The sequence below is a fragment of the Tetrao urogallus genome (genome assembly GCF_951394365.1).
Source record: "Tetrao urogallus genome assembly, chromosome: 2".
Lineage (NCBI taxonomy): Eukaryota > Metazoa > Chordata > Aves > Galliformes > Phasianidae > Tetrao > Tetrao urogallus.
Genome location: NC_136814.1, coordinates 8,055,378 through 8,074,523, shown reverse-complemented (window position 1 = coordinate 8,074,523; position 19,146 = coordinate 8,055,378). Strand labels below are relative to the sequence as shown.

Genomic DNA, 19,146 nt, shown 5'->3' with positions numbered 1-19,146 from the left:
CCTTAGTATTTATTCAGTTTTAAATAAATACAAAATCACTCTTTTGCTCACTACATCTTTCTACTTTTCTTGACCAAAGGCTTGCCACTTCATTTTTCTTGCAGTGAACGGTATGTAAAAATGTATTCCCTTTAGCTGATTATTTTGTCATACTGCTGTAGTACCGAGCACTTCCACCTAAGGTCAGAGTTACACTGTCCTGAAGCCAAAGAGCTTTGGTGGAAATAGGATATGCCTACATAACCCAACCCACCCAAGAAGCAGCAGAATTTTGCTTGAAATGAATGGGTTTCTACTGACACCCAAACCAGTCAGTTTAAATGTGACTGCCTTTCTGCTTCTGCTGTGACTGTGGTATAGACACACTCATACATAAAAGGCTGGAACAGGGGGCATTTTAATCTACGCTATATAAATGGGGAATTGAGATACAGAGACATTAAGTCACTTGCTTAAGGTTATATATATATAATTTGTCAGTGGTGAGAAACTCAGCTCCTGTATTTTGAGTCCTATCTCAGCAGCTTAGTTGCAAAACCAACTCTCCTAACAATATGATTACTGTAAGTAGAAATTAAGACTTGTGCAGTTACAACAGCCTCAGACAGATGACTGAATAAACACGGCCTCACGAGTTTGTGTATATCAGCTGAGCTGCAGTAATTGACCATGCGTGCATTTTTAGCCCACAGCAAACAAGAGGCAAAACACATTAGCTTAAATCTTTTACACTGAGCTCTACCATTACAGGTTTTACTTCATGCCTGTTAGATGCTGAGAATGTGCAAAGGGTCAGTTACTGCTACTCAGCTGACATGAGGTAATCTGTTAAGCAGGGGTAACTCAACTGCGTGTTGAGCCCTTAGCCTAAATAGAACCGAGCAGAAAACTGGATTCCTCTTGGTAGTTTTAATTCATTTAACTCAGAATGCCATGTATTTTATTTTTTTACTTTCCAGTAACTGACAGTTTTAGGATTTGAATTATTCTGATCAGTTATATAAAACTTCAGCGAGTGCCAGTGATTCATTATGTAAAATTACTGTAATATAGACAGTTACTATTGACAGCAATACCTTAAAATCCAAACAAGAGAGTTTCTCATGTTTTCTTCTGTTTACATCAGGAGAATCCATCTTCTTTGTAAACTGAATGAAACAGAGTTGGTTATAGTCCTCAAATGACAAGATGATGAAATTGTCCGAAAGAATACCTGGAATAAAAAAAATAACGCCACCGCTATTTCTAGGAACAAAAGAAATTACTGAAACCTCCACTGAGACACTGCAAAAAGCAATTTTTTCAAGACACAGTCTTAAATGTTACGCTGAAGCCTCTGTAATCTCCTAAAAGACATCCACATGTCATCCTGCCAGGACCTTCTTGGCAATGAGAAATAAAGCTTAGACAGTAGTCAGATTACATAACCCTGCATAAATTATCTCACATCAAGCTACCGCTACATTCAGGTATATGTTTTATGCCCTTCCACATCCATTTTCATCACAGTTTACCCTTCTCATTTTTTTCTATAGTAACATCCACCGGTGTTCTGGAAGGGCACCTAATGCAGCACTGCCAGTTTTGAGGATGATAAAGGCAAATTAGCACTTGAGGTGTACCTGGTGTTTTGACACTGCAGGTCTGTGTCTGTTACATACAGAATTATGCTTCAGAGAGGTTATGTACTTGTTGAAAGCTTAACTTGTGGGTACCTGAGCACCACAGAAAACCAAGATGGAATGGATTCCCTTGAAGTCTGAAAAAGTGCAGTGGAATGGTTCAATGTAAAACTGATTAACAGACCAAAATAGTTCAATATAAAACTGATTAACTAATTTGACAATGAAAATTAATTAGACAATGCTATCTAGGATTTTTCCCAAGTGTTATCCAGTTATTGAAACACTGCTTACATTTAAAGAGATATTTGAGAATGAAATGTGCCATCAGGGTAACTAGTACCAGATTGCTGAAGAATTGTTAATGAGAATCAGGATTAATGTAAAGCTAGCAAGCTGTTTTCAGAGAGTAAACTCAGAAATTGGAAAATGCTAGGAAAATTGGAACTGGGTTTAAAAACAAAATCCCTGCAGAACAGCCCCGGAAAAAAAAAAAAATGAATTTGTGACAAATATCCTAGATTTTTGAATGCATTTTTAATATCCTTCAGTAGTTTCTGTCAGCAGCTGAGTCTTAAAGGTAAGCACTGAATACTGACTATTCAGCTTTGCTTTGATTTAGCCTGTTTTCACAACCAGTTGCATTTTCCAATGGTCATGTACTGGCACAGCTCTGAACTATCCGGTGTGCAAATGCCAAGGGGTAAATTTAAAGTCCAAAAATTGCTTTTGAAATTTTACATTAACACTACCTTTTGGGGAAAAATAAAAAGTCATCAAGTATCTGATGTTGGGAGTTAGAAGCTATAACTGAGCTCCTAAACACATGTGAAAATTCAAAGTCACTGAGTGCATAGCTGCAATATGTACCCAATTAAAGTATTTTTTATATCCTCACAGACACAGCGTACATTAAAGATGATCTACAGCACACATCCAGTGCTTCCATAACTTGCTCTGATTGAAGAAAAGAAAGCGGGGTTGGAAGATCCCTGGGCAGGTGTGGATGAGAGGCTGTGATTTACAGCAACCGCGGCTGCGGGGCAGGAGTGGAAGGAGCAGGAGTGGAAGGAGCAGGAGTGCAGTGCTTGGCCATGCTCAGACCACCCGGCTGTGCAGCCAGAAAGGCTCTGCTGGAGGACGGCACGGGCTTGGGGCAGAAGACTACACACAGATAAGATACATGAGGTGAAAGATAAGAAACTACAGAGGGGTGATGCACATCTGTTATTGCTTTAATAACAATAAAATAGACGTGTATGATTCACGGCATGAACACTGGAAGGTTCTGTCGATATTTTTTTCAACATCAGAAAAGCAAGCTTAGAAATTCTGATGCCAATTAGATCTATGTGAATGCAACTGCGGGCATAGTCATGCCATTATTCAGAGAGGTGCCCTATATTATGCTGCTGGGTCTGATTACCGTACAGAGATGGGCAGTGCAGACAATATCCTACGCACTTACTCAAGGCCTCAGTGCCACAAAACAAAGTGACAAATACTGCTGTCTTTCAGGAAGGCAACTTTTCAATAATTTCTAATTAACTTCTTAAAAAGATTATTATTTTACCGACATGAAAGTAAACTTTAAGAGTGCTTTAGTGGAGGCATGAGGATGATAAATGCAATCTTAATTCTGTGCTTCATGCATACAATCTGACTTCTATTATTCTACATATTAAGAGGGCATGCTACTTTGAGACATTACAACGTCAAGGTGGTAGATTTTAATCCTTATCCATTTCAACATATTCATGTTATGTATATATATATATATATATATACACACACACATTATTTTCAAACACATTTCTTGTATTAAAAATCAAATTGCTTTTGAACAAATCTGATTCCAATCCAGATTTGGAAAGACAGGAAATGATGCTGGATTAAAGTTAATTTATTCTAGGACAACTTTATGTCTTGGCTCACAGTGAGGTGAGTTCGGTGTAACAAATTGTATTTTGAACACCATTTCTGTGGGTAAAAACGTATCTACTTTTATTGTTCATTAAAAAATATATATTACAATGACAGGTAATTGGAGGGTTTTTTTTTACTGAACAGAAGAAGCCCTGTTTCACCTTCAGATGTGGACATTAATAAACACTTGAGTAAGCGAATAAAAGGATAAACTATTACATAATCTTATTTATAGCAGTTTGAGTATATAACTGTAGAAAAATGTAGTTGTTGCTTTATTATAGTGGTCAAATTTTCTAAGTAGTAAGGTTTTTTAAATTGTATTTATATAACACTCTAACACAATGTAATGCATTGTACAGATAACTTAATTATTTACTATTTATGAAGTAGTAAAAATTTAGAAGAGAGGGTAAATTCTACATAAATTCTAACAAACAATTTCAATGTGGGTATCACTGAAAGCTTTGACGCTTTCCTACTTTTTGCCACCTTTAAATATGAAGTCCTCCCTCTAGAAACAACAGGGAAAAAGATCAGACAACCGAGTAGTCCGCTAACTAGGGGAAGAGGGGAAAAAAAAAGTCATGATGCTAAGTGCATTCTACAACTTCATACAATAAGTGAGTCTAGGGTTCATTTTTACTGGATCCGAAAGATTCAACTAACATAGTTATATTAATGATATTTTTCAGGGCTAAACTTACAGATAAGAAGGACGTTGTGGGTTTCTTAAATAGCCAGGTCAATAGACAATAGATGCCTGAGTGTGGTTGAGAAGAAATCATTAAAGGTTAAAGCTAAATCTAGCATATATTGATATTAAAAGGATGTAATTTGGACCTACTTTTTAAGAATTTGGAAGATACTGTGAAATTCCCTACTCTTGATCATGCAGATGCCAAGATATTGACTTCTGGTTATCAGTGGAGCTAAGTAAAGACACATTAAAAAAGCTATAGTTGTACTTAAAAAGCTCTTAAAAACAGGTACCTTTTTTTCCCTTTGCACTAAATAAAATCTTTACAATTAGTCATTAGTTAATCATGATGGTGAGATGCTGGAAATCCATAAACTAAACCAGAACACCTCCACCTAACTAATGTTATCCATTATATTTTCTAATAAAATATTTTAATAACAACTATTCCATGTAATTAATCAGTTGGGTAGAGTTTCTTTCTGTTCCATTTTCCCACTTATGAAATAAACAGAAGTTCAGATGGCATGTTTATAGCTATTAAAATGTGTAATTTTAGAAACCTATTCAGTATTTGACAAGCCTGAAAACTTTGATGTTAACTATTATTCTTAAAGTGTTCTTAGTCCTGAGGGTTGTAACTATGGCATTACATGCAATTACTTGTTGTGTTCGCAAGTCCCCAGTGGCAATAATTAGTCTACCTGTTGACATACTGTTTCTCTACTCCATTGTTAATGTAGGCAATTGATTTGCACGTGGGTGTAATTACCATCGCTGATGGTGTCGGAGATGAGCTTCCCCACCAGGGTCCTGTCAATCATCACTTTCTCCAGCTGTGGCCCAGAAAGGCTTAGGGAGACCAGTATACCCGAATGAAAGAGGAGCTAAATCCAAATAGTGAGAAAACAAGACATCAAGAATCATTAATAATACGAAACGTTCCAAGGTAGGTATTAGCAGCTGTTACGTAGCAATTTTATTTTCAAAATCATGAAGAAGACTTTTATCTTAGATGTGAAGATGTCTTATAATAACTTTGAAAGCTTTTTCAATGAAAAAGAGAGGTGTAATACGACACTGAATCATGTGGCTACAAGAATTACAAATGAATAACAATTGAAGATGGTGCATGCTGGGTCCCTACGTGTTGAATAGAATGTACTGAATTTGCCTTCTAAAAAACAAAAGTAAATTCTGTCCTGAATGTGGGATAAATTGATCACTCTAAACTGTCAAGAAATGATTTATCTTACATTTCTTGCTTTTACTTCTTCCACGTCATATTTAAATGCTTAATTAATAATTAATTATACCATTATTTGTTAAGCATTTAAATATGCTTTTATTTAATGCTTACGTATTATTATTTACATGCTTCTGTATATGGATAGTGGGTCAAGAATTTCCAATACACTTAATAATGTGGGGCATGCTGCAGTTTTTAGCTACTGAACTTGAGACGCTGTAAAAGCCATCCATAGACCTTCAGAGTAAAATGTTTTCCTAATGTGTTCATACTGTCCCTGTCACCACTTGATTTCACTGTTAAAAAAAATGTAACAGCATAGCTTGCAATAAAAAAAGCACACAAGCTTACACTTCATGTAGCTTTATATTACTTTCAGAGATTATAAAGAGCACCTTTTTGCTAAGTCCAGTTATTTCTGACCATTTGTATACTGATTATCTTAAATAACGGAACTCTACCATTCTCATAGCTCTGGGCTCCTAATAAATTCATATACTCCCCTTCATATATCATCAGACACGTCTCCCTTAGAAAGAAGAAACTTAAACTACTGGACAGAATATTCAGAGGCTTCTCTCAATGCTAACTATTTCTGCCTAATTAGTGTCAATTACATTATACATCTAATCTCAAAGAATAAGTCACATATTTATCAGCTCTTCCTGATGCCAAATCTTGCATGAAAGAGATAACGCACAGTAGGAAGTGTCACAAAAAACATTACTTTCTGCATAATTAACTCATTAAACTTGATAACTTCCTGAATGCAACTATTAGAACAAAACCATTCACAACAAACACCAATCCTCCCAATCTTGAATGGTATTTACTTTGCCAACTTTATTTCAGTACAAGAAAAGCTTTCTAAGAAAAATACTGCTTTCTTAGTAACATGGCGAAAGATGTTATCAGGGTTTTTAAAACAATCTGACCATATAATTGTTTATCTCGTTTCCAAATTTGGGCTCTGCAAAAATCTTGATGTAAAAACAATGAAAGATTTGATGAAAAATGACTTTGATCTTCACAAGCAGTACTGCAAAAAGACGAGCATTTTAATTTATCACCTAGTTCCACCTCTGATCCCACATGCTGCAGGAATAGATGACCTCAGTGTAGAAGTTAAAGACATTTCAGATCAGCTCTAGCTCCTGGCATATGGTTGCAACTCTGAAGGACTCATCCTGGCAGATGAGTTCATTTCCTTCTGATCACTAAAAAAAAAATAGTTATCACTTCAGCAGAGACCACATCAGCCTAAAAACTGAGCAATCTTTTCTGGCAAAGGATGCTCTGAGGAAAAATGACTGAAGAAATATAGCAGGGACTCAACAAAGGCCAGAAGTAAGCAGTTCCAGCTCTTCTGCCTAAAAGCAGATTTTTAATGAAATCTCAGTACTTTTTAAAAAACTTTCAACTACTGAAATGATTGTCCTTGCAGTAGAATTTGGCTGTTGGTTTCATGCTATAATTCTGACACAAATGTAGTTGCAGCTTAGTTTTTTTAGTACAACACACCAGCATGAAAGCACCAGGCAAAGTGCACAAGAAAATATAATACTGGGAGAGATGAGGTGAGACACCACACCTCTTCTGTCTTTTTCATACGTTACAGACAACAATAATATAATTGATCTGAATCTCCTTTAGCTTATGGATACATTACAGTTATTTTTTCTCTGTTTCACACGGTAGTGTTTCAAAGTCAAAAGGACAAACATGTCATGCAACTCCGCTAGAGCAATGGAAGTGCTGGGAACCAGAATGCAGCAATCCAATGAAGTTGCCTCTTATTCAGTGCTCTGTTCCCAACTGTTTAGCTGTGAAAACTGTCAACTCTACCTATTTTGTTATTACTTTATTTCTGTGCTCTCTGTAGCAAAGAACAGGACCAGCATATTTAAATAGATTAGTTGCTTGCCCTAACTAATATTTTCAATCAATGTTTTTTCAAGTCTATCTTCCTGCCAGCTCACAGTAGTTCGAAAACAAATTCTAGCAACTTCTGAAATAAAAACAAAAAATACCTATGATATAAAGTTAATTTGTTAAGAACAAATGATTTCGTTTCCCATCCTACCAAAGTCTACATACATTGGTTTGAAGCACACACATACACACACATACAAATATATATATATATAAAGTGTTTCGACATTCTCTGTCATGACAGATGTCCTTTAAGGTTTTGTCCTAGTAAAAATATTAGATACAGTTACACTCATGCAGCTCTTATTAGAGTCTTTCAAAACTTCAATTTATCCTCACGTTGAAGTTAGATTAGATAAAATCACAATTTATTTCCAACTTGATAATGTAAGCCTAGCAAGGTCTGACTATGGTTAGCTATAAGTGTCCAAAGAACATAGTTGAAAAAGTGAGGGTTGAAACACAGAAGTTGACAAGCTACTGTGCAAGAAAATAGTTATCAAGCAATATTACATAAATATGCTAAGATTAGCAGTTCTAAATTTTCAGTGAATATCAGACAGTCAGAGAAGAAAAAACACTGCAAATCCTTCAGTATTATGCACCAATAAGAGAGCTAGTGCAATCACATACTCCCCATCTTGCATCTTCCCCACCACCTTTGCTTAGGAGCTATGCTCTACTTGCAGAAAATGCTTCTGTCTGGGTAGGAGAGTGTGAGTTGTTTCCATGCTCAGTCTTCTTGCAAAGGCTGAGGAAAGTATACTGGAGTCAAACCAGGAGGATGGCCTTGGTAAATCAGAAGTACGTAGACTCCTGGTTTACCTGACAGAGTAGGGATACCACATTGACTCTCTGCAGGTAAAGCCCAGAAGAAAACTGTGTTGTGGTCTGTAGCCAGCCATTACACTAATGAGTGAGCGCATTACGGAATGAGGCCATGTGTTTGTCATTCTGCTGACATTTAATATGCCTGTGCAGTATGCCGTGTAGAGACATGCTTGCAACTCCTGGCTTGAGAGAAATAAAGAAATACAAGGTTAGGCTTCTTTAACTCTTACAGGTTTCCAGGTATAAATTTACTTTCTGCTGATATGTTCATTTTCTTCTGATGACGTAAGTCAAACCTGTTACAGAGCTAGAATGGACACCTATGGAAAATTTTCCACAGTGAATGATGAGACTCTCGTATAAACAAAATTATAGTATGTTCATCCTTTGTTTTATACGTATGAAACTGGTCACTGAACCAATGCTAAGTATTTTCAATACTGCATAGATACAGTGATAGAAAATAGGTTAAAAAAAATTAGTTTGATGGCTTCTATTTTTATTTCCTTTCCTCTCCCTTTTTACTTTGCCAGTAAAACATTTCTTCCTATTATTCTCTGCAGAACTTTGAGATGTTTAGGCAAAGCTTAATATTCAATTTAACTAATTTTTGCTATAATAATTTACTTATCATGTCTGGTATTACATTTGTGCTCTACAGGTTTAAATCCTTGCCTCTAGAAATTTTAGAGTCCAAATCAAAGACCTTACACATGGCCTTGTAATGGTAGTATTTCTTAGAATCATAGAATCCATAGAGTTGGAAGGGACCTCTGGAGGCCATCTAATCCAACTCACTTGCAGTGAATAGGGACACTCTTCTCCTTTTTAAAGATCTTTCTGATTAGAACAGAGGAGTCTTTAAGAGAACCCTTCTGAGAGAGGCATTTCAGAACGAAAGAATATATCGAAGGGAAAAAAAATGATTAACTGGAATTCAAGACAGTCTATTCCAAGTATAGATGGTGACATGACAGAAGTTACTAAGTTCAGTACATAACATACATATGAAGCAAATGGTTAGCTGCAAAATAACTACTTTGACATTTCTCAGATGAAGCCATAATGGTTGCATCTGTCTTTTACAATACATGAATGTGATGTTAGAAAGGAATACTAAAACTTTTCTTGCAGGATAAATAAGATTGGGAAATGAAAAACAAACAGTACAAAAGACCCACAATTAAAATGTTACAATGCAGAGAACATATATATTTCATAAAGTTCTTGAAGTTTGCCATGAAACACAAGCAAATATTTAAATGAAGTAGTAACACATTATCTTTTATCAACAATATTCTACAAAACAAAATATTTATCTGCTCGACACTAGTTCAATTCCTTATTCTCTGTGTGCAAAGACTGCCACATGATAATAAGATCTAGGTGTTGTACATGTACTTGTGCAGTTAAGCTCATATTCTGGTGGATGGGAGCAGTCCAATGATAAGCATGAATGAATGTAGAGGAAATGGGAAAGACTGCAAACTTGGCTCGCACACAGATACACAGCATTCCAACTCTAAGAAGTACCGCTCAGGGGAATTGCTCATCATTACTAAGGAATAAAAGCAAATGTCAAAGGCGTTATTTATACCTGGCACAAAATTATTCCATTTGTGAGATATCAAATTAAGGGGGAAAAAAAAACACATGAATGAAATAAATCATAAATCTTTCAGACTGAAGTGCTGTGATGTGAAAAATGGGAATCAGAAGAGACATTGATACAGCTTTAATAGTCTCAAAGTGCTCTTAAGCATAAGAACATGACATCATGCCTATTTGGAAGAATATTTTTATGCTTGAACAAAGTATGAGCTAAATGTTTGGGCATCTGGTGAACTTGAAAGAAAGAGCCATGTTACCAGGAAGCTGAACAAGACTTGGTACAGGGAATTACGAACTTTGTGTGCCAAAATGGCTCTAAGATGGGCAAGCAAGACATTTGAAGGAGAAAAGGATACTCACAGAATGACAGAGCCCTTCCTTTCAAAGTGCTCCATATGTGTATTACTTTCTGCTAAGCAAAGAACTTAAGTACATACTCAAAACCGATGAACTTCAGTAGATCTTGAGCATGTACTTAAATGAATTCCTTTATCCTTGGAAGCCATAGCTCTTGACTCCTCATTCATGCAGCTTAGCTGCTTATCAGCCCCTCTACCTAGAAAGATACCTGCAGAGCAAAGCCAGGATTTGCCTCTATCTGATTAAAATTGGAAGAGAAGAAAAATATGCCTGTAAAAAAAATACTGCTCCGAACTGTTTTCCCTTACAGAGTCCAACTGACAAAAGAATATGCAAAAGGAGAATTGCAAAGCACTTCTTGTTCAAGCAGGTTCCCAGGGTTTTTCCCCACCTCTTCATTCCAGCTTGCTTTCTTAGCCACCCTACTGTAATTACTCTGTTGCATGCCTTATTACAAATGAAGTTACTGTTGTTACATGTTACTGTTTCACAACAATCAATGCATTTGTATTCCTACCTCCAAATCTCTCAAACCACACAACACAGTAATAGTTGTGATCAAAAGCAACCAAAATAATTTAATAGGAGGGCAGTGTTCCTCTTATTAACTGGTGATGGATACTTGCTTCTCATGTATTCTAGACCTAATGTCATGATTTTTGTATCAGTTGCACTACTGTATGTCACCACATACCTTGCTAAATCAGTTTGCTTATGGGCACAGTAGCTGATATAACAAGCTGTGTCAGCACATACTGCTGTATCTCAGTTTTATGTATGTCAGTGATGGTAACCTAAAAACCATTCGTGTGCTTATGTAAATTGCAACACAAATCAGGTTAGATCATAGTTATTAAGCACAGAATATATAAATCTTTTTCACTAGCAGGTAACTGATACGGTTCACATCCACTGCTTGGCACTTACTTATAAAGTAAAACAATTCTCTGTTAGCATGTACTCAATTCTACACTGATATACAAATGTAAAAAAGTTGGAAATCAAATATTTCAGCTACATCATAGTAATTTCTACAACCCTATGTTGTTAAACCAAACTTGAACCAACAGCATAATTTCATAGGACTGATTTCATGATTTTATGGTAAAACTTAAAAACATTCCAAAGAATTAGAGGAGACCATGGAAGGGAAGAAATCAGAACTTCGTCAAGCTATACTTGAAAGTATTGATAAAGTTAATTCCTTAGATTATTACTTTCAGACAGGGAAAAGCAATTTAATTATAAACAATACAGTGCCCTTTTATTGTAAAGGCCTCTTGTCTTTTTTCTGTCACACTTCTTTTATGGTCTGTTTACTTTCTTTTGACACCAGCTAACAGAAGATTACAGGATTATTTCAGCAGCTCATCACAGGTCATCAAAGTTGGGGTTCAGAAGTACTGTAAAGAAATGGTGTGCATTCAGATCCTACTAGAACTAGTAGCAATGAAGTTAAAGAAAAGAGCTCAGCCCTTTAGGGCTCAACTAAGCTCTTTTAAATAGGAGTGTAAATTCCTTGAAAAAAATCTCTATACAGCCCAGGCTATTTTTACATGAACTGGCACACTTTCTATTTCACAAGCTCTAAGCACTACCTGAATAAAGACTGGAGACTGCAAAAAATAAAGGTCAATAAATTTTCTTTAGCAATGCACTGATTGTGCACAAAAAATTAATAGGAGAAATGTTGATGCATAAAATGAAACATTAAGAAAGCTGTAAAGCTGGGACAGTACAGCTTTAGTAGTAGTTCTAGGCAAACCCATCTACAAGAGCCAATTTTGAGAAACCCATGCATACAAAGCATAATCTGCATGCAAGCTAACTATATTTTTCAGTGAAGGCTAATTGGTCATTACATGCAAACTCACTTTTAGAAGATGCACATTTAAATTTACAGACTCTAATTTTTGCCTGTGGGCTATTTAGAAGCTAGAAGATTTGGAGCAGGCAATGAGGGATTAGTAATAGTGATTTTTAGGTTCCAGAAAGCACTCTAACAGCACTCCTGTGCTTTTTTTTTTTTTTTTTTTTTTTACAGTATTGCTATCATCCTATCTCCTTTCAGTTAACTTTTTTTCCTTCTATTCATTCTGTCTTACTAAAGACACAGTGACCACTGAGTTTTCACATAGCATATCTTTATTACAAAGGAAAGGGAACGCTTCCTGGTTCAGCTAGAGATACAGCAGATTCAGACACACAGAACAAATATTGACAAGAGAAACGGCTGTTATTAATTATATACATATAAAATAATTAATAATTAATAGAAATTAATTATTTTAATTACTACTATAGAATTTGTTTGGCATTACACTACTATCATAGAATGGAGAGCTAAAAAAATGAAGATGCTAGAATTCAAATCACAGAATTATAGAACCACTAAGGTTGGAAAAGACCTCCAAGTTCATCCAGCCCAACCATCCTCCAATGATACCCATTAAACCATGTACCTTAGTAACATATCTACACATCTCTTGGCCACCTCCAGGGATGCTGACTCAAGCACCTCCCTGGGCAGCCCGTTCCAGGGCCTCACCACTCATTTGTATCAAACTTAGCCCAAAACACTGAAAATTATGACAGACCAGTTTATTCCATGCTTTCCAGGTTGTTGTTTTCTACTACACTTGAAAGTTAATGCAAACATGATCTCTCCTTTTTCCATGAACAGCTGCTCTGGTATCTATCCAAAGCAGAATGTGAATACATTTGTGCTGTTGTAAGGATCACACCATTTCTAGGGAATCAGTCTCCTGTTCTAAATTTTAAAAAAATGAGTGGATAACCTCTTTTTCAGAATTTCAGAACGTGACTTTTTTTTTCCTGCACGAATGTTCAAAGGCAAATGAGCAGTGCAAACATAACCATTGATACAAGACAGGTTTTCTAATCAAGATCCTTCCAAACTATTGATTTTTCATATTTTATTTTCGTTTGTTGGGCAGCTTATATTACTGAAGAAGACAAGGTGGAATATCATCATGGTTTTGGCAGAAAATTATAAATGCTGTTGGCGAGTTCATTTATAAGTCTTTACTATATTATAAATATTTTATCTTGTGATTGAGAAACCAAAAGTAAAATTTAAGGAGAAAGAGATGAATAGGATTTTTATCTGTAACTTTAACTCCGGCTACCTACTATATATGTCATCTTAAAACCTTTTAAAATTACTCAATTTTTTATGTTCTATCCCTTTATACGATTCAATCCAATATAGAGCCATCTGTCCTATTTCTCATTATGAACAACTAATAAGTTAACTTGTATTGTCTGCTCTTTGTTTATATAGGCCTGAAATCATTTAGAGGATGTTAAATTTAAAAACAGTGTTTTATACACAACTGATTGTCAAATAGAGATGTAATAAAGAACAACCAAATTTTGGCAAGAAGTGCACTGTTCCAAAGTGTGCATTGGTAAGGGATGCAGGTCTACGCATATACAGAGACGGGAGGAGAAGGAAAATGATAGCAAAAGGGACTGGGAAAGCAAATGAAGAGACAGCAAACTGACAAGCAAATGAACACACTTACAGCTAATTGACTTAGTATTTCTTAACCACATTCCTTTTCTAATCAGAACAATAACAACAGAAAAAAATTCATATTAATTAGCATGCAATTAATATGTAATCCATTCTAGAAGATTAATGTTCACCGATGAATAATACGTAATCTGTATACGAATTATATACATTTGTTAATGATAAGATCTGATAGGCTTAGACAACAACATCCTTATTATTGATACAGAAAGACTTTATAGCACGTGATGTGTCAGGTGCTTAGAAAAACCTTGCTGCTCCTAAAGACTTTTCAGGAATTTCAGCACTATATTTCAAATATTTAACAGTCATCCAGTTGATTTCCATTTGAAACTACTTGGATTAGAAAAAAAAATTATGAAACTAAAAAAGGATGAAAGTTAAAACTCGATTTCCTTTGCAAACAGTAACACAAGTATCTACAATGCAAAGTTAGCTTTAAACACGCACATTCCTCATAAATGAAGGCTAGGAACTTTTAATGTTACAGATGTTTTTCAGAGCAAACTCTTGATTAAGAAGCTAAAGCATATGCTTAATGTGCCAGTCTCCCAACAATCCTACTACTTTGTGTTAATGAGGATGTGAAAAGTTATTTTTTGTATACAAACATGGAACTTAGGTAGACAGAGAACATATATACATGCGCTGCATATCACAATATCTTCTGCTCCGTTACTTTATTTAGCTAGCTTAGGCTTACAGTCTCCCTCCCATACTATTTAAGCATAAAGTAAAAAACTTCAAAACAGAGATGTAAGTAATTAGGATAAAAAATGTAATATAACAGATTCCAGACTTGTCTATATATTGTAATCATTCTCTTAGCCTGCTTTTCCAAGGTTTAGGATGCTTTCAGTTTTCCCCCATAATAAATTCTTACAGAATCAGGCACCGTTCATATAATTTCTCCTGTGAAAAAACCCAGATTTTTGTTTTGTAATATCTATTTCATATTAGGAACTTAAATAAACACAATCTAGGTAATAAGAGCCTCAAACATTAAAAACCCCGATGACTTTCAGTATTATTTAGCGTGTTAATGCTATCGCATCCATCACTGAATGCTTGTTCAGCTTCACTGAATGAACACTGCAAGACCTAGTCAAAACATTTTACCTGGCAGATACATTTGTTCTTCCATTTGCTCAGCACACATCGACCGTTTTGCATTAAGTCCTAAAGGACAACAAAAAACAGAGAATGGAGTTGGCAGTATGCATTGCTGATATCAGTTAACCTACTTTGCATTTTCAAGTTTACAGATGAAGTATGCCACACAAAGATCCAGCGGTTGTGGAACCGCCCGCCAGACAAAAGCGCATTTATCAACACAGGGACAGTTGGATCTTGATGAAAATTAAAGCTGTTGAAAGGGGTTTGAAAACCAGATCATCTGTTACCGTTTTTGAAAGTTCTGAAACATACCTCAACCTCCTTCAGTGTATCTCGCAGTTTTTCCGGTCGTTTGTTTTTCAGTATCCAAGGGTAATCTCGAGCTGGCAAATAGAAGAGGCAAAAAAGGTTTTTAAAAGAAAAATTATGTATAGGTGAGTATATATATACATATACACACATGTGAGTGTGTGCACGTGCATGTGCGCATGCAAACAGCCATTAAATATAATAAAAGTTCTACAAGTTGAACTTCTTTTGCTATGGAAATATAAACTAGGTTTTCTAGGAGATACCCTAAACACAAGACTTACCTATAATTGGAAGGGAATGGCTATGGTTTCTATTGTTAAGTGATTTCCTTTTGAAAAGCTCTACTGTAGGAACAGTTAGCATAAAATATCCACACTGGCTATGAATTCACCGTAGCAATTGTGCACAAAGCTCTCAGGATGGAATATCCTGCTCAGCCCCTAAGCAATTGCAATGAGAAAGCATCTCATATTCAGTATGTTAACTCAGATTCAAGTTACCAAATCTTCAACAGGTGCTATTCTTTAGAACTAACATTTCGTTGCCAATTTCAAAAAGCAGGCACTGACGTGTCTGCAAAACATTTATGCATGAATATATGCATATATAGAGGTATTAACAACAGGTACTGTGAACACTATAGGCTATATTATGTAGTATAGTTATTTACAGGATTTATTCTTGGAAAATTTGTTCCTAAGAATCTGCCTAGTCAAGGAAATCAGAAACCACGTGACTTCCACAGTCCTTTAACAAAAATTATTAATATTTAGCAAAATATTTTGAGAACTGGGGGGTAATACATAAACACTGAAAACAGGAGGCAAAGCTTCCTGGAGCTGCGTATTACTAGGCTCGTTTCATGGCTGAGAATCAGGCTTGTGAAACTGCATTATTTAAAAGTGAGCAGTTTTCTGTTCTTGAGTACACAATAAACAACATGAGAAATTAGAACACACTGTCTTTTTAAAATCTAGTGCATTTAAGGGAAACTTGATTAAAAGTTTTGAGCTCTAAGCTGTCAGTTTGTACACCAACTTCCAGACTGAACAACTTAACAGTAGTGTTTAAACTCCTCTGCAAAAAGGAGCTTACAAAAAGAGTGCTCTAGAGTGGGGGGGGGGGTGGGGGGAAGAAAAAAAAAAAGGATTTCATCTATCAGCAAAAGAGCACACAAACATACAACTTCTCTTTGTATTTTATTGGACAAAAGCCAGTGCTGGTGGAACTGTTACGATAATATTAATTAGGCATGTAAGATCGCATTTTCAATAATTGCCTTCATAAATACTGGAATATGTATCCACATATGCAAAATGGGAAATTGCCTGTACGGATGCTAAACTATATATATACAAATCAGCAGCCACGAATAAAGTTACCCAGCACTCCTCCTGAAGAAATGTCTGTTCTGTTTTCTGTTTAGGCCACTCCAATATTTACAACCACAAGATGTAGTAGCTTGTGTTCTTTTGCATGCTTGAGGTTTCTGTATAACTGGATTTATCTGAGCTTGCTTCTTTTCATACAGCCAGCGCCTATTCGATAATGCTACATGAAGCACAAGGGATGTAAATCCATTATGCTCCTCCCTGCTTAAAACCCTCCCCACCTTTACAGAGCTGTATTGATTCTGACACACAACCCTCCATAGCAGGTATAGATTTACCATGCAGCTGTGTGCACCTTTATAACCATCTCCAGCAGGGTTTCATCCTGCTTCAAACCTAACTTATGGTGCTGCAAATAACTCCTCTTTCCAGAGCACACTTTGCCTTAAAAAACTGAACCGATAAACTTAATAAACTGAACTGTTTTTAAACTGATAATGCAGGAACCATGTACACGTTTCAAAGCTAAAAATGTTCTATGAAGACAGCTGGTTATTAACCTGCAAGTTGATTTTGGATGAAAATATTTTAGCTATAATTTTCAGTTTTGAGGCAGTTGGTGTTTTGATGCAAGAGCTAAGTTGGAAAATATTTTAGGTTCATATGCTGGGTAACTTTCATTTTTGTGACTCCTCTTGATTTGAGAAGCAATGCACACTACTAACCTCAGTGAAATAAAAAAAAGACCAAGACAAAACACAAATGTGCCAGGAAGGAGTAGTTACAACTTTTCTATTGTTTTGTTAGTAATGCAGAGACAAAATGGCACAGACACAAAGTTACAATGGAAACAGCCTGACATTATTATTATTATTATTTTTTTTTTTTTTTAAGTTTTTCCAGTTGTATCATCAATACAAAACAATAATTTTGTCTTACTCTAACAAGAAACTAAGAAAACATCCTTACATTCTGCTAGCTTTTGCTTGTCTTCCAAATAACCATGCTTCATTTGTGATCCTAGAGAAAAGAACAGATGAAAAGATGCACGATAATCCTTACAACTGCTGTCAGCAAATATTAATATTAGAGAGGAGTCACATATTGTGATAAAACACAGAAATTTACAAAAAAAAATAAAGACAGTCCTGATGTTTTCACCTCTTAAGTCAGATATCTTAAATTTGCAGTGAAAGAAAGGCTTATGAGGCCCAACAGGTGGGCCAGTATTACTGAGCCTCCACTCTCATCAGATAGTGAAGTGAGCTGCAACTGAACACAGAGGAGCAGCTGAGTCGGTCTATCAACAGAGGCACAGAGACAGCGGGTGACCCACCACACTGAGCCCAGGGATGCCCACACAAGCTTCCACTCCAACCTGGCTGCAAATGGGAAGCAATTCCAGCTGAAGAGACCTTTTGGCCCATCGTGAAACTTCCAGGATTAACAGGATTAATCAGATAAAGAAAATTGATCATTCACTCTGAAATGGCTATTTCAGATAGCAGCGAGGGCTGCAGGAGGCCAGACCAGCACTCGTGCATCCATGATGCCCTCTGCTGGGACGCAGCAAATCCCGAATTCCTGCAACAGCCAGCACCTGCATGCCCAGTGAAGCACAGCGTCTGAGAAGTGTCTTAGCATTCTGCAGTAGGTGAAAGGAATACAGAAACAGAATATAAAAACAAAACACAAAATCCCAATAAGGTTTTGATGGCACAAAGCTTGTCTTTCATAATTTTATTTGTATTGGAGAGATATTAAATTACACACAATACATTGTTATGTAGATATTTTCCCATAACCTTCTTTTTTCCTTCTGAGTAAAGAGTTTTTAAATACTCTGAAGTAACTTGGATAAATGAGTCTCTACTCATGCCTACTTCATAGAAATACAGAGGCACATATCAAAAATTCAAAACGGAAGTTTTCAGAGTGAACTGCCTCTGCCAAAGAACCCTGAACATCTGGAAGCCCTGTTTAGTTTTAGTTATGGGTGTTTATTTTACCTGGCTCTTTCTTGTCATAGTACTGATGTACCCCAATGTCTTCATCTATATAATCAAATAGAAATACAGTTAGTTATTGATGCGACACTGGAAACAAAACATAACTTAGCAAGCAAAGTTCAGCATCACAATTCAAGCAAGCTGGAGCAAAGTACTTGGAGTTAAATTGCGAGCCAGAGTGGAAAAACTGCAGAATATACTCTGAATACCAGTTGGAGTTTCAAGAATCAGCAAGCTAGGGCTGAAGGAGCACATGCCAGGTCCTTAGATTTGTTTGCAGCTGTCATTTCACATATGCTTTGATTCTCTTCCAGCTGCCAACACTTGAAAGTGTTTTTTAACCACTTTCCTAATGACCATCTTTTGTGTTCTTTCACAACAAAAGGTAAGAAACACAGGTAAATGCAGACTGTACCTTAGAATAACAAGAAATGCTTTCTGAGGCAAGTTGAAGTCAACAGTAATATTTTTTTTAACATTTGTGGATTTCAGGAAGCTGCCTATCCAAAGGATCCAACGTTGATCTATAGGTATGACTGCCTACTGTTGTACTAGATGCAAAAGCATGTATTTATTCCTATGGCTTAG

The 19,146-nt window shown here is 36.0% G+C and overlaps 1 protein-coding gene across 1 annotated transcript in view; it reads right to left on the bottom strand.

The window, feature by feature from the left end:
* Positions 1-19,146, bottom strand: part of WDPCP (WD repeat containing planar cell polarity effector) — a gene marked incomplete at both ends in the record, with an annotated part of 133,043 nt that overhangs the window by 69,005 nt on the left and 44,892 nt on the right. Inside the window, 6 exon segments of the mRNA XM_079532782.1 lie at positions 1,077-1,213; positions 5,021-5,135; positions 14,910-14,969; positions 15,219-15,289; positions 17,519-17,569; positions 18,559-18,603. Coding sequence (XP_079388908.1) covers positions 1,077-1,213; positions 5,021-5,135; positions 14,910-14,969; positions 15,219-15,289; positions 17,519-17,569; positions 18,559-18,603 — 479 coding nt within the window.